The sequence below is a fragment of the Bos indicus genome, chromosome 3 (assembly GCF_029378745.1).
Source record: "Bos indicus isolate NIAB-ARS_2022 breed Sahiwal x Tharparkar chromosome 3, NIAB-ARS_B.indTharparkar_mat_pri_1.0, whole genome shotgun sequence".
Classification (NCBI taxonomy): Eukaryota; Metazoa; Chordata; class Mammalia; order Artiodactyla; family Bovidae; genus Bos; species Bos indicus.
The window spans coordinates 16996992-17012725 of record NC_091762.1 but is presented as its reverse complement, the minus strand read 5'-3'; the positions used below and the strand labels follow the sequence as shown (position 1 = coordinate 17012725).

General features: G+C 54.4%; 3 protein-coding genes across 4 annotated transcripts; all 3 read right to left on the bottom strand.

Moving 5' to 3' along the window:
* Positions 1-3739: 3739 nt before the first annotated feature.
* LOC109556731 (protein S100-A6-like) lies at positions 3740-5757 on the bottom strand. Its single transcript, XM_070779433.1, has 4 exons — positions 5688-5757; positions 5095-5158; positions 4331-4548; positions 3740-3972 (listed from the first exon to the last, which is right to left on the bottom strand). Exons 1-4 carry the CDS (start codon positions 5755-5757, stop codon positions 3836-3838), a joined length of 489 nt encoding a protein of 162 aa, XP_070635534.1. The 3' UTR covers positions 3740-3835.
* Positions 5758-6965: 1208 nt separating this feature from the next.
* S100A5 (S100 calcium binding protein A5) lies at positions 6966-9778 on the bottom strand. Of its 2 annotated transcripts, XM_070780652.1 has the most exons (3): positions 9464-9778; positions 8940-9098; positions 6966-7243 (listed from the first exon to the last, which is right to left on the bottom strand). In XM_070780652.1, the coding sequence occupies exons 2-3, from the start codon at positions 9075-9077 to the stop codon at positions 7100-7102; spliced, it is 282 nt and encodes a 93-aa protein (XP_070636753.1). In that variant the 5' UTR covers positions 9078-9098; positions 9464-9778; the 3' UTR covers positions 6966-7099. The 2 variants fall into 2 exon arrangements, with proteins under 2 accessions (XP_070636753.1, XP_019813907.1); XM_019958348.2 differs by having other exon boundaries at positions 8940-9778.
* Positions 9779-13099: 3321 nt separating this feature from the next.
* On the bottom strand, positions 13100-15517 carry S100A4 (S100 calcium binding protein A4). The gene is made up of 3 exons (XM_019955331.2): positions 15365-15517; positions 14405-14560; positions 13100-13399 (listed from the first exon to the last, which is right to left on the bottom strand). Exons 2-3 carry the CDS (start codon positions 14543-14545, stop codon positions 13235-13237), a joined length of 306 nt encoding a protein of 101 aa, XP_019810890.1. The 5' UTR covers positions 14546-14560; positions 15365-15517; the 3' UTR covers positions 13100-13234.
* Between the last annotated feature and the right edge of the window lie 217 nt (positions 15518-15734).

The window sequence follows — 15734 nt, the reverse complement described above, 5'->3', positions numbered from 1 at the left end:
TTCTTTCACTTGTCTCCCGAGTCAAATGCTTACTGTCTGTGGTAGGTCCCAAGGTTAAGCTCCAAGGAGCTCAAGAAAACAAAGCTATCTATCTAGGTATTTATACTTCAAAAGAGATGAAGACTCGGAATTTAGAGATCTCTAGGATCTAAAAGCTGGAGACTCCTGGAGCTATCTTCTTCCTAGAGAAATTTTATTTACATTCCAAAGGGTGGTGTTAGGATTCAGGCCAGTGACATTCCCAAGGAGGTGATTCCAGAAGAAGAGAAAAGGTTCCCTTTCCCTCCTTACAAGTCGTGAAAAATCATCTTTCCTTGTCACTGGTCTTTGAATGTCTGGTCTTGAATGGGACCCAGCCCAGGATAAGATCCATGCCAAGGCAACTCACTGATTATTTCTATAAATCATTTTGTACACTCTCAATCCGTAATGAAAACATTTAAGAGAAAAACATGAAAAAGAAATAGCCCAAATATGTCATGATGCGATAAGCACTGATGAACTGGCAAAGAGATTGGAGAGGCCCCAGTTCTGAACTGAAGTTTGCCCAGGGTGGAGGCACTTACTCCTTTACTGGTCTTTTCACTTGTCAAACGAGGTTAATAATTAATACCACCCGTGAATCTTCTGAGCACCACAAAAGACAATGGATAAGAAAGTGCCTTGTAAAACTAAACGCACTATACAAATGTACAGCGGCTTTATTCTCCACTGTACTGGATACGCTTGGCAGAGAACAGAGAGTTACAGAGTGTGACTCAGTCCTAAACTCCTTTGATTGGGGCCCGCCCCAGCTTACAGACGTGGGCTGTGATGTTGCTGTTTCAGCTTCCTGGGAGTCAGGCTGACTAGGTTGTAGGATTAATGCCTGTTTATATACCGCAAGGGAAAAGGGAGCCTCATCAAGGGGCATGGGGGAACACACGGCCACTTCCACCAGAGGCCTGGATCAGCCTCAGCAAAGAGACAAGGTGTGAAGCCCCCAGATCACATCTGAACATTTCCTTCTTCTCTAAGCCCAGACCCCTGTTCCACAGCGTGAGTTAAAGGCTTCACATCCAACCTTACATCAGTTAGAAGCAAATGCAATAAAACATGACCAGTCTGTGCCTCCCCTCCACACCCAATCCCACCCTCTGAGTAGACCACCCGCCAAATTTCATTGTAAATGCTGTCACCTCCCACTGCCCCCCACAAAAAAAAACTTAAAAACCGTAACTTCAAAGCAAACAGAAGATTTGCTATTTGTTTGCGGTTTTATTTTTAAATCTATGTTCCTGTTCCCCGCCACTACTATGGAAAGACAGCTGATAAAGGACACATCTGTTAAAACGCAGGTGAACCGTGCCTGTTTCTTGATTTCCTTCGGCCTCACGGCCTGCCCACCCACCGGAGCTCCCTGAAGATGCAGGGCTGAAGGCCTTGTCTGAGTAGCCCCTCCCCCTGCAGTGGGTCTTCACCCGCTGAAATGACCCCTCCTCCCTCTTTGTATGAAAGTCTTCTTGGCCCTGGAATTGAGCGAGGGGAAGGGAAGGGTTCAGATCCTATTTGTCTTTGCAAACCGCCTTCCTTTCTTTGACTTGCTGGTGGCAGGCGTGTCTTAGCTGAAGCTGAATTGCTTATTTGAGGGCTAAGTTAGGTTTGTGTTTGTTCACCTCTAAGCCATGCCTGACTCTGCAACGTCACGGACTGCAGCACACCAGGCTCCTCTGTCCTCCACTGTCTCCCAGAGTTTGCTCAAACTCGCCTGTTGAGTTGGTGACACTATCTAACCATCTCATCCTCTGCCGCCCCCTTCTCCTTTTGCCTTCGGTCTTTCCCAGCATCAGGGTCTTTTTCAAGGAGTCGGCTCTTCACGTCAGGTGGCCAAAGTACTGAAGCTTCATCTTCAGCAACTGTCCTTCCAGTGAACATTCAGGGTGAATTTCCTTTAAGACTGACTTGTCTGATCTTGTTGTCCAAAGGTTAGGTGCCAGGAGCCAAAAGATCACCTGGCTGACGTTCCCTGAGCGCCAAGTGGCATGTCCTTCTTCCCTGGAAGGACTCCACGACCATCGGCCCCTCCCCAGGGGCTGGAGAAAGCCAACCCCGCCGGTCTGCAGCGTCCTGCTCTCTGCCCACAAGAGGGCGCTGGCTCCACGCCCCAATATGCTGGCCTCTGGGGTTCTGGGAAGGTACCTTTCCAGGTGGTGTTGGGTGCAACCAAGGCCGAGCAGCCTGGGACCGCAGGCCCTGGGTCCCTTCCTGGTTCCCAGCTGTGCCAGTCACTACACCCTGCAGGGAAGGAGAGGCCACTAGAGAAGGAGGGACACCAAAAGGTAAGGCTTCCAGTCCTCTTGAGACTGTCCACTCATCCCCACCCCAAGGAGGAAGAAGACAATGCTGCAAACCTGGGCCCCAGGGAAGCTCGGAGGTAAGAGGAAAAGGAGGATATGGTCTCCCTTTGAGGTCCCCAGAGCCTACAGAGGAACTTGCCTGGCCCCACCAGGCCTGGAGGGGACAGACTATGACAACTGCCCCATCACCCTGAGACACAATTTACCCCCTTGCCCCACCCTCACCCGCCACGTGAAAACACTAATGCAAACAATGAACTCAGGCAATAATTCAGACAGTTACTCACCTTCCCTGATGGGGGCTGAGAATGAGGCTTGGCTCTGACGGAATAACTGGGGTGATTCATTCTGCTAAGGCTGTAGGGATTGGCTGGATCAATATTGATAGAAAAGCTTGAAGCCGTGGTTGCCCAGCCCTGGGATCCCCACCCCATCCTGGGGACCCCCCACCCCACCCCTTTCACGAACACTCCATGATTCACATATTCACACAGCTACCAGCTTCTCAGACCACCACCCCTAGTACAAATTACCCTGCCCCCTGAATGCATGGACACACTCCTAAAGCGTGCTTCCCAACTTCGACCACCCAGGGCATAGGCAGCAGAACGGAACTCAAGCATCCAGTGTCCTGTCCGTCTGTGGTGGTCTCAACAGAGTGACAAACACTCCCTGACCAGGCGCTGGGCATGTCCATGGCACCTTCTCTGCCCCCACTTCACTGTGGTGAGACGTGGGCCAGCCCCGCCCCCCAGCGCTTCTGGCCCTTCCACTCTGGCCACACCCAGAGCAAAACTAAGTCTTCATCATCAGGGACCTTGCTAGGACTATCTCTGCTCCACTCTGGACTCAACACAGCCTTACTCAAGCACCATTTCCTCCAAGCCCACCCCAGAACCCACTCTACTGGGGACCACTTGTGTGTGTGCATGCTAAGTCACTTCAGTTGTGTTCAGCTCTTTGCAATTCCATGGACTGTAGCCCGCCAGGCTCCTCTGTCCATGGGAGTCTCCAGGCAAGAGTACTGGAGTGGGTTGTCATGCCCTCCTCCAGAGGATCTTCCTGACGCAGGGATCAAACCCCCATCTCTCATGTCTCCTGCATTGGCAGGCAGTTCTTTACCACTAGTACCACCTGGGAAGCCTGGGGACCACTTGAGCCTTTCCTTAAGATGGCTTCACCCAGAGTGGACATCTTTTCTAATTCACATAAAAGCCAACTTGTGAGCTCACAGCCACTCTGTTAGGGTACATCCACCATCTTGTGAGCCTTCCCACCAGTTTTCCTGGCCTGGTGAGTCACTGAGTCACTCCCAGAGGTAACTGTGAGAAAACCTTCTGATGGTTGATGCAGCATCAAGCAGAGGAGGAGACAGAAATCACTGGGAAGCCAGGACACAGGGGTAGATTTAACCAAAAAATAATAATAAATTTATTGTACAATTACCACCATTAGACAGACAGACCAAATAGAGGGCGTCTCCACCTCCCAATTTATTTTCAGTCCTGGAGAAGTTCATTGTAGATCATAGCCAAGGCCCCCAGGAAGGTGACATATTCTTGGAAGTTCACCACCTGGTCCTTGTTCTGGTCCAGTTCGTCCATTAGCTCTGCGATTTCCGCATCCTGCACCTTTTAATGTGTCAGAATGGGAAAGCCAGACTCAATGGTGATGAGACCTTGAGTTCTCTGCATTTCCCCCTCCCAGGCAGCCCTCTCTCATACAAGTGTCTCTGTTCTCACTTGTCACCAAAGATCCAGTTCCACCTTGGGTTCACTTGGCTTTACCCCTCCTCTGTTCCTCACTCAAAGGGAAGGAATTCCAGGCTGAGTAGCCCCAGCCCCACAGAGTGTGAACCAATGGTAAGGCATGTGGTCTAGGGCCCTGGAATGTGGACAGGGGTGAGTCAGATGCACCTGGCACCCCGCCCTCTCCCAGTCCTGCTGCTAAAGAGTGGGAGGTGGGGAGAGGGGGCCTGGGAGGCTCACTCATCTCCCCAAGGGTGAGCTCCTTCTGGACAAGCTCTTTCAGTTCCTTCTTGCTCAGGGTGTTCTTGACGCCCTCACGGCCGGAGTACTTGTGGCAGATGGCCACCAGGAGGCTAATGGCCTGATCCAGGGGGGGTCCCCATAGCTGAAGACTGGGCTCAGAGCTGCAGGCAACGGGACAGGTCAGCAGCCTGGGCAGCAAGGCCTTCTCACTCACCCACACGCTTCAAGACCACTGTCAAGCAACCCCTTCAACTCCCTTTGACTAGGGTGAGGTGAACCTTGGTGGAGAAAGGAGAAAGCCGGGGGCTGGAAGGGGAGGGGGAGGGCAGACTCTAGGGCCAAGAGATGCGTGCCCTGCAGAGAAGGGAACCAGAGCAGAGGTGGTTCGAGGATCCTAAGGAATAAACAGGACCACAGTTGAGAACTCTCCTCTAGGGGTTCCAAGAAAGTTGGGGAGTATGTTGGGAGTGTGGGATGGAGGCTGCACACCCAGCCGCCCCCCACCCAACCCCCCCCACACACACACACACACACGCACACATCCTCACAGGACCACATACCGTGCCAGTGACACACCCCACGCCCGGGACACACCCTCCTGCAGCCTCCCAGGCCCGCTGTGGGGAGCTGCCCCATAGGACGCCTTAGCCCGGGGCCAGCCTGACAGGGCCTGCCTCTCCCCGCCACCGGCCTACTCTGAATGCGAGCGGACCAACCCGGGAGCGCCGCCCCAGAAGGACCGGGGCCGCCCTGGTGAGAGAACTCACCGCCGGTTGCAGCGAAAGGAGAAGGGAGCGACCGAGCGGAAGGCTGAGCGGTCGGCCAGCCCGCCTTATAGTGGCGCGGCCGGGAAGCCGGTCAGCGAAGGCGCCCCCACCGCGCACGTCCCGCCCCACGCCCCACCCTGCCGGCTCTTTACGCAGCACCCCGGCCGAGCTTTGCACGTCCCCTGCCCCGGGGGCTTTTCGGGGCTCCGTGGGGTGGGTGTGAGGGGCTTAAGGAAGACCTGCACTCCCTCCTAATTTCCAAAACTCAGTTTGTCCCCCGTGTCGTGATGTGACAGGGCAAGGGGAGGAGGCGGAGAACCGGGCAGGGACTGTGTGTGTGTGTGTGTGTGTGTGTGTGTCTGTCTGTGTGTCTGTCTGTCTGTCTGTCTGTCTGTGTAGAAGTAAGGGGGTAGCGATGCAGGGAAAACCCTCGATGAAGGACAGAATTGACAGGGCATCTGGAACAGCCATCCCACTAGGGAAAATAAATTCCTGCCACCACCAACCCCTCCCTTCCCGCACCCCACCCCCTCCCTTCCCGCACCCCACCCCCTCCCTTCCCCCACCCTACCCCCTCCCTTCCCCCACCCCACCCCCCTCCGGAATTCCACTCGGAACCTCTTGCCCTTTAAAGTGCACGCACACCCGGGCGAGCGGAGCCATGTGTCATGAGTTATTTACCCTCCACAGCAAAGTTTTTCAGATCCTCTCCTAAGAAAGGATTTTGATATGGAGAAGTGGGGAGAGCAGAAATCTCTGGCCCCCAGAGATGATGGGGGTGGGGCTCATTGCAAAGGAGGAAATGGAGGAGAAGGGGGCTGGCATGGAGGTCAAGGCCAGACTGTTTTCTTAGTGTGTTGGGGGTGGGGGCGGGGGGCGGAGGGAGAGCCTCCTGTGAGCCAGGGACAAGTCGTTCTGGCCTGCCCACCACTGCCCTCAGGGACCACATCCCAGCTGCCCCCAGTGATAGGGACAGAACAACGGGGCCAAGTAGTGGGAGAGTTAATCCCACTGGGGGACTATAAGTAGAAAAAGTTTGAGAGACCCCTATGAATTGATGATTACTCAAGAAAGTGGGTTTGCTTAGCCACAAAATCAAGCAGGCTTGCTTAGCAACAAAACCATGCATCAGAACATAAGACATACCCCCAAACAACAAAACAATGATGGCCTGAGCCCCACATCCTGCCCAGTGAGCTCAGTAAGTTAATGATCCCTAGGTCATGCTCTCTGTACACATAAAAAACAGTAATTTGTAGACCTAACTTGACCATGTAGAGATATGGAAACTCCCCTGCTCAACCCAGAGGAGGAGCTAATGATGGAAGCACGATGTCTACTCAAGAAAGACAAAGGTCTTCTCCCCCTCCCCACCTTTCCTCTGATTGTAAAATTGTAACCCAGTAAGTTCTTAGGGCCGGGCATCTCTCACTCACCCACTTGTAAGCCTCACAGTCATCCTCTTCCAGTAAATCACTTCTTATCTACCACTTAGCCTCTTGCTGAATTCTTTGCTGTGCTGAGACTTAAAGGGCTATGGTACCAGAGCTCTTTGGAGCTCCTGAAACAGCACCTAAGGATTTCACCCTTATTGTGAGTGTCCTCATTCCCTGAGCCACTTTCCCCCAGCAACTTTCTCTGCATACTTGCAGCATTCCCTCGAGGCAAGCAAAAGCCTGGCCCTACTTCCCCATTTTTTTTTTTTTTTTTTGGAGGGCAAGACTATGCCTGGATAAGATTAGTCACATCCACTCTGAAAGACTCAGAACCCTAACTCCCAGAGGCTGTCCACTTACTCAAGGAGAAGCTCTGCCTAGCCCCACCCCACCCCCAGCCAAGATGGAAAAGAATTCTACCAAACCAGCCCTGGACACCTGGAATGGAAAACCTTTATTCCTCTGCTGGAGGGGAAGGCTGAAGCAGGGTCTATCTGGGAGGGAGGGGAAGGCGAGGGGCCATGCAGGGTTTGTGAGCAGAGCTGTAGGGGCCAGGGACTAGGCCCCGGTCACTGGTTCTCCTCCAGAAAGAAGTCATTGTAGGCCATGCACAGCGTGGTCAGGAACACCGAGTACTCCTTGAAGTCAATCTCCTGGTCGCTGTTCTTGTCCAAGCTCTTCATCAGGTCGTCAATGCTGCTCTCCCTCATCTTCTTCAAGGGCCCAGATAGAGAGACAGGTCAGCCAGCCACCTCTCCCAGCCCTGCCGTGCCCCCTGGGAAGGTGGCCTCAGGCTGATCCCCAGCTGAGTCAGCAACACAGAGCATCTCAACCCCCAGAGCCTCCCCCCAGGCCACAGCCAGCATGGGATCTGACACCAAGCAGAGCCTCCGTGCCCTGAATAAATGACTCGAGTTCGGGTTACTGCAGGCACCCCTCTTCCTCTCAACAATTTCTACCGTTCAAAGAAACAGCTAGACTTCCTACAACACCTCATAGAAACAGCTTGGTGACTATACTGGCACTGAGCAGGATCCAAGTCTTACTCTGTCCCTGTTGGGGATCGTTCAGAACGCAAGCAGATCACACATCCCTCCACGAGAGCAGTGGTTAGAGCTCTGTGTTCCCTAGCTAGGAGAGCCTGCAGGATAGCTATACGGCACGAGTGCATGGCACCCAGGCCTGCTCTCTGTCTGGTCCCCTGCCCTCCCAGCCCAGCTCTACAAGAGGAGGGAGACAGGGCACTTGGAGGGAACAGGAAGAAAATACAGGCACATCCTGCCCGCTCCTCTCCGCTGTCCTCCACTCCAGCTTTGCCACAGGAGACAGGACGTCGGGACGTACGGAGATGGAAACAGCCTCTCTGTGACCCCATGCTTGTCCCCAATCTGGGCTCCTGTTATAGCCAGGCCCTCCCCAGGGCCTCCGTCTCCCTGTAATTAACCCTGCCGGACCCATGGCCCCTCCCTCTGCCCTCATTAAACTCCAGGATGCAGAGAAGTAGGCAGGAAGGCCAGAGGGGAGGCCCGGTGACACCCACACCTGCCTTGGTCCCCTGTCCACAGAGACACATTCCCACTTTTCTCTAGGGAGGTCCACTAAGGTTCAGGATGCCACAGGAGAGCCCCCTGCCCCAGGCTGATTTTAAAGGAAAGAGGGAGAGTGATACATGGAGCTGGCCTTGAGTTCCAACCTCTCACTAGCTGGAGATTATATAATGCATCTGAGCCTCAATTTTTTTTTTAACTGTAACAATAATATGATGACTACCTCACAGGCCTCTCCCTCTTCAGTTGCCTCCCTCCCACCATCTCCATCTGGTAAGAATCAGTTCTGCTTCCTTCCAACCTGTGTTCACAAACTAACAGAATGGTCCTTTTGGGTCCCATGTCAGCATTGGCTGAAAGCCCCAGCAATGGTGGATGCACAGAGCAGGGCCAGGTGGGAGCCCTGCCCGTGAGTTATGCATAGCTGACCTGGACCCCCGAATCTCCTCACCCACCACCCACCCCATTCCTCTCACAGATTCCACAGCTGCAGGAACCCAGCCTCAACCTGGAAGTCTCCTTGATCTCCTTATCTGCATCCCTCACCCGGGCTGAGGTCCTCCCTGCAAATGCTGCTCTCTCTGTTCCCAGTGATACCTGATTCATCCCTCGGCTCTAGGTCTAGAGTTGTACACGCCCAGGATGTTCACTGTCTTCCTTGGGTCTCCGCCCCTACTTTGGGCCCTCCTGTCCTGGCTGAGACTAGTGTACCTTACAGACAGACATGTGTCCCCTCTGGAGGGGCCTCCCCCCCTCGTGCTGGGGAGCCCCTGACAGTGGCATCCCCTTCTTTTCCCTCCCCTCCCCCACCTACCCAGGGAGCACTGGGACTCTGGGGTGCAGGGGAGGGACTGGAACCTACCTCACCAAGACACAGCTCCTTCTTGATCAGTTCCTTCAGCTCCTTCCTGCTCAGAGTCAGTTTGCTGCCCTCTCTCCCAGAATATTTATGGAAAGTGGTGACCATAGTGGTCAGTGCCTTCTCCAGAGGGGTCTCCATCACAGTGTGCAGTTCCAGAGGCTGAAGGGAGAGGGAAAGATCACATGCCCCAGGAAGCCGGACCCCATCACTAGCCCCTCTCCAAGCTTCTCCTTCAAGGACCAGTGACTGGAACGCATGGTGAGCCCAAAGTCTGGCACGTGGACCCCAATGTCTCAGGATAGGCTGTAGTGAGACCCACGGCAAACTTGGAACAGCCAGAGCCTGACCAGCCCTGGAAGGAGACTGCACACTCTCCTGCTTAGAAGATGTTGAGAAAAAGGTCTAGGGGCAAGCTGACCTTCCCAGAAGAACTGGTGGCAGATGGTGGAGCCAGTGAAGGGTCAGGATTTTCTTCCGGCCTGACCCAGCTTGGGCACTCACTTTCCAGAGGTCATTCTCCTTACCTTAGTCACCCTCCCTGGCCCAGGAGCCTGAACCGCCCGCTATCAGGGAGTGTCCCATTACAGAAGTGGGGGACAGGGCAAAGAGAGAGTCCAGGGGTTGGAGGAACCGGGGCTGAAACTGGAAGATAAGATCTCAACAGGAAGCCGGGAAGGGGGTACAGAACTTGTCCAGCTGGTCCCCAGGCTCCAGCCCAGAGAACTGCACACACAGACCAGTCATGAGTCAGGGAAGGAAGTGGGCCTCCTCTCCGGGGTCATTGTGAGGGCTGGATGCAGAAACTGGGTCTGATGGGGCCCTCCAGTCCACCAGCACAGCCACACACCCCTCCAAAGGAAGAGGCTCTTGGAGCTCCTGTGACTCAGACTTGGAAACCACTTCCCCCTTAGGCAGGAAGGAGCCAACACCCAAGGAACTTGGGGTTTGCAGGTAAATCTGTGTAGGGTCCTGAGCCAGGAAAGGAGGAAGAAGCTGCTGTCTCCTACCCTTAGCTGGAAGCCCACCTGGCTATTCCTGCCTCCTACCTCCCCAAACCCTCGGGAGACTCCCCACCACCAGGAGACTCCCCACCACCGGGAGACTCAGCCAGGACCACAGTGGAAGGCGGGGGTCTCGGCAGTTGCAGCAGCCTCCTGGCTGGTTCTGATCCCCACCTCCACCTCCAGAGCCACTTTCTCGGGAAATTCTCATAGCCATGATGCCAAATACCTGGCCCTCTCCTCCCTGAGCACATGCCCACTCATCAGACCCAGCCTTTCTTGGGGGAGGTCACCAGAGCTTGTCAGCTTCTGGCCTCATCGCCCAGCTTGCCCTACCGTATAAATGAGCAGGGAGATCAGAAGGAAGGACTCACCAAGGAAGGAGAGAGCCAGAGAACTCACGGGGCAGACACAGGCTGCCTGCCACTGCGGTCTGCCTATATTCCCTTGTTCCAGTCCCCAGGAAACCAGGGGAAAGAAAGGGCCAATAAGAAGGGGCCAGGGACAAAGAGGCCTAGGTCAGAGCCTCCTGGGACATGGCTGCAGAGAAACCCCCTTTTGCGAATCTCACCTTCCTTGTTTCTAAACAGAAGGGATGGGAGCATACGGAGTTTACCATGGTACATACATTTTCAATCCCAGAAGCTTTGTCTTTCCAACCAAAACCCAGAACTCACAATCTGATGGGACAACAGCCAGGCTCCCTGGAAAGAAGAATCAGGAGGTATGCAGGGTATCCACCCATACCCTAGGCTGCTCTTTGTATTGCGGCCCTCCCACCCACCCAAGAGCAGAACAGATGCATCTCAAGATGAAAATCAGCAGGGGAAGATATTTCCTGCCAAGGGCATGGTCAAGGTCATTAGCGAGTATGGAGACTAAAATTTTAAAGGACTTTTCAATGATGATTTCTTCAACACCTCTCTGGTCACCATGGGAAAGAATTGTCAGAGACTCTTGGGGAACTGAGAATCAGGGAGACCAAGGCAGAAATCGGGGAAGGGTAGGGCTGGATGATGGGGTAGAGGCTGTGGACTCTGGGGAGCAGGTTCAAGGTGCAATAATGACCAGGGTGTGGGTCAAGGAGATTTGCCTATATCCCAGGAGAGACTCAGACATTGTTCTGTGATTAGTTGCTCAGTCGTGTCTGACTCTTTGCAACCCCATGGACTGTAGCCCCGCCAGGCTCCTCTGTCCACGAGATTCTCCAGGCAAGAATACTGCAGTGGGTTGCCATGCCCTCCTCCAGGGGATCTTCCCAAACCAGGGATTGAAACCAGGTGTCCCACATTGCACACGGAATCTTTACCATCTGAGCCACCAGAGAAGCCCAAGAATACTGGAGTGGGTCACCTATCCCTTCTCCAGGGGATCTTCCCAACCCAGGAACCGTGTCGGGGTCTCCTGCATTGCAGGCAGATTTTTAATCAGCTGAGCTACCAGGGAAGCCCGGACATTGTTCTACCACCAACAACCAGTTCAAGAATGAGAAGAGAACAGAGTTAGGGGCTTAGCGCCTGTGGCTGATGCCGCCTCACCCTAGCCTGCCTAGATGCTCCCTGCTGCCCCCAATTCCACTCCCACCCCCAGCTGCCAAAGGTAAAGACGCAGCAGGGACTGGTCGCTAAGCAACAGGAGTTTCCAAAGTAGAGAGTTGATGCAGAAGGGAGACTCAGGGGAGGGCACTCCAATGGAAGATGGGCAGACCGGGGAGGGGGGTGAGGGGGAGAAGGAAGAAGTGGCAAACTTTTTCCTGGATCAAAATTCTATCCGAGTCTCTGTAGTCACACTCTGAAGGAACATCTGAGTCACCTACCCCACTCCTCTGCAACTTGAGAGAAAAACAACACGATGAGAAGAAAAGGGGAAAGCTTGAAAGGTCACGGACACCAGACCTTCTCTGTCTCTGGACCTGCCTTCTACTCATCTCTTCATTGAAGGTCCCTGTACCACCCAAGCAAGGCCTGGAAATCTAATGCCCACCCATTGCAGGCTGGAGCCGCTGGTCTTTAACCTAAAGAGAAGCACTATCATGCCTGATATTTTCAGGAGGGCTGGGGAGGAGGGGCGGAGAAGGCAATGGCACCCCACTCCAGTACTCCTGCCTGGAAAATCCCATGGACGGAGGAGCCTGGTAGGCTGCAGTCCATGGGGTCGCTAAGAGTCGGACACGACTGAGCGACTTCACTTTCACTTTTCACTTTCATACATTGGAGAAGGAAATGGCAACCCACTCCAGTGTTCTTGCCTGGAGAATCCCAGGGACAGGGGAGCCTGGTGGGCTGCCATCTATGGGGTCACACAGAGTCGGACACGACTGAAGTGACTTAGCAGCAGCAAGGAGGAGGGGAGTCTCAATTCACTTATAAAATCTCATGCCTAGAATTTTGTCTCCAAAACTCTGGTCACCTCCCACTATCTCCCTCCCTCCCAGCACAGTTACTGTCCACTCTTCAGTTCCAAGGTCCTTTGTCCTCCTCTGATGGAACATGACTGTTAACTGGTAACAAATCTCATCCCAGGGCCTCCAGAGAGATAGGCTTAGAGAAGGATGATATTCTCATGCTGTGGCCATCAACCTGCCCTTCCTCCATGTCACCTCCCTGATCTGACCCTGGACAGGAAGGATTCATCTCTCCTGGGGTCTGAAGCCAGGGCACTGGAACAGGTGGCAGGCGGGACCCGAGCTGTAAGTGTCAGGATTGAGCCTTCCTCCCCATTCCACTCTGGCCTCACTACTTCCTCCCCATGACTCAGTCCTTTCCCCACCACCCCAAGGCACCCACACTCCATTCCAAACCCCAGCCAGGAGCAGATGTGACCTCCGAATCCATCCCAGCCTCAGTCAGAGGTCCTGCCAGAGGCAAGGCTGGGGAGGTGGGATGGGTGAGAACACTGGCTAAGATCCTACAGCTGGGACATTCCAAGCGTCTGGGGTCCCTTTCCCTGCCTTTGACCCCATCCAGAGTCGCCTCTGTCCGCCACACACATGCACAGTCCCCAACATCCGTCTCCCACCTTCACTAGTCTGCTCTCCACTCTCCACAAGATGACAACTCAGCTCCCAGCATCCTCCATTACCCCCGCCCCACTGCCCCCGCAACGCATCCCTCAGGCCCCACCCCCACGCCCCCGGAGTTTCTCAGACCATCAGCCTCATAGCTTTCAAGAATCTTTATTGAACTTGTTCAGTATGGTGCTCACGTCTGGAGGAGCCAGGGTGAGCTGATGTGCCCACCGCCAACAGGGAAGACCCCAGCTGGCAGCCCCCCACCACCCACACCTGAGGAGCCTTCACTTTTTCCGGGGTTGCTTATCAGGGAAACCTTCGAAGAACTCATTGCACATCATGGCGATGCAGGACAGGAAGACGCAGTACTCCTGGAAGTCCACCTCGTTGTCCTTGTTGCAGTCCAGGTTGCTCATCAGTTTCTGGAACGCAGTTTCATCCGTCCTTTTCTGCAGGAGGAAGAGGCTACGGGTGGAAACCGGAAGCGAGGTCGGGGTGGGGGAGTAGGGCAGAGCTAGGACTGGGTGAGGCTTGAGCTCCAGATGGGAGCTCAGGAAGGCACAGGCACCCCTGTGGGGCCTGGCTTTGGACCTCCAGCCCTAGGGGCTAAGCTACCCCTCAGATGACGTCTGAGGACCTGGGTACAACTGCGTAACGGAGACCACAGCCTCTTCTGCCAAGGTCATTTTAAGAGTCCAATTATACAATGGTCATGAAAGCGTAAAGGTTGATATAGATGGCAACTGGGATTGCTCAGGAGAATTCTGTAGGTGTGTGAGTGTCTCCAGAGAACTATATCTTCATGTCCACAAGCCAAATAGAAACTCAAAAATGGTTTATGGGGCGAGCGGATGGTGATAAAATAGGAATATGAGATTAACAGATATACACTACTGTATATAAAAGAGATCAGCAACAAGGATTTACTGTATAACACAGGGAACTGTATTCAATATTGTGTAATAACTTATAATGGAAAAGAATCTGAAAAAATAGATGTGTATATATAGCTAAATCACTTTGCTGTACACCTGAAATGAACACACTATAAATCAACGATATTTCAACTAGAAAAAAAAAAAAGAATAAGAAGGCATATAACTTTCACAGAATCTTAAAAAAAAAAAAAAAGAGGTTCATTGCTGGAGTGATGGCAAGAGTTCGACCATCGCAGTTCATGATCTCAGCTTTAAACACGGACTTCCTTGGGAAGTTACTTAGCCTCTCTGAGCATCAGTTTCCCTCCAGGGAAGTTGTACAGAGCACCGTACCCTATCTGCTCACTCTGCCCTCTTTCTGAGGGTGCTAGGAAGTAAGCGGTGGGTGCTCACCGTGCTTTGGCCACAGGCACCCAGGGTAAGCTCTCTGCCCGGAAATTGCCCATGTCAGCAGCTGATGCCAGCTGTAGGTAATGCTGAACAGAGGACGGGTGCCTCCCAGGCAGTATCACTCACCCCCAAGAAGCTGGGCAGCTCCCGGGTCAGCAGCTCCTTTAGCTCAGACTTGTTGAGCTTGAACTTGTCACCCTCCTTGCCCGAGTACTTGTGGAAGGTGGACACCATCACATCGAGGGCCTTCTCCAGGGGGTATGCCATGGCAGCAGTCAGGAGCTGGGGGCAGGGTCACAGAGACAACCTTATTTTCCCACCCCACCCCCAGCTATGTATTTGTAAATGCCCCCACTCCCATCCCTCAGGGAGCACATCTCCCATCCAGAAAGGGGTTCAGCTCCTAGCGGGAGAGGGAAATGTATGCTTGGGGCAGCGAACCCCTGCAGGGCTCCGGGTTCCAGGCAGCCAGCTCCCCAGCAGCACTTCCTCCACCCTCACTTGGTCCCTTCACCCACTCCTGAGCTCAGCCCACAGCAGCCCCACCCCAGCCCATTCTTTCCCCCTCCCAGCACTGGGCTGGGCGAGGCTGCTGGAGGCTTGCCCAGGGGCCTAGCGGAAAAAACCAGTGCATAGGGAGGGGCAGGGTGAGGTGGCAGAGGCACGGATGCAGGGGAGGGACGGGGAGGCCACCCTCCCTTGGGCCGGGCTGCTGGTGCAGGACCGAGGCTCCTAGGACATAACCAGCCAGAGCCCACAGGCGCCTTCTGCCTTCACTGTGCTTTCCACACCCAAGTGTGCCACCCAGCAGACACCAGCCAACGTGCACACCCACCAGTCACATACGGCAGCAACGCCACACACAAGCCCTGGCATCACAGAACCCCTCAGACAGTCCCCACCAGCCACCTGCACGCATGTTGTTCTTTCCTGAATGCACACACACACCACCCACCCCAGAGCCTCCACATCGGAATCTCACATCTGGACCTGTTTAGCGCCTCTGGCTCCCACCCACCCCCCTTCCTCCTGCCCCCAGCCTCGGCCTGACACCCCTTGCATGCCAGCCCGGCGACCACAACTCACCAAGAGAGAGGAAGTGCTGGGGAGAGATGATGGGGAGAGAGGAAGAATGGGGAGAACCCAGCAGTCTGACCTATTTATACCCGGGCCAGGCCCTGCCCATGGCAGGGGATGGGGGAGAACGGGACCCAGCCCTCCTATCGTGGGCTGATGTGGTGAACACAGTGGCCCCCCTCCACCCCTCTCCACCCGCCCAGCCTGGAAAGCCAGCTTCCTGCCCCAGCAGGCACAGACGAACATGGGAGAGCCCCAGGGGCACAGGCAGGGGCCTGGAGGGTGGGTGTGCACAGCTCTGCTTGAGTTTTAGGGAGCTGGGGGAAGGGACAGGCTGTGCCTGGGGCATGAGGGACAAGGAGAACGTGTCCCACCAGGC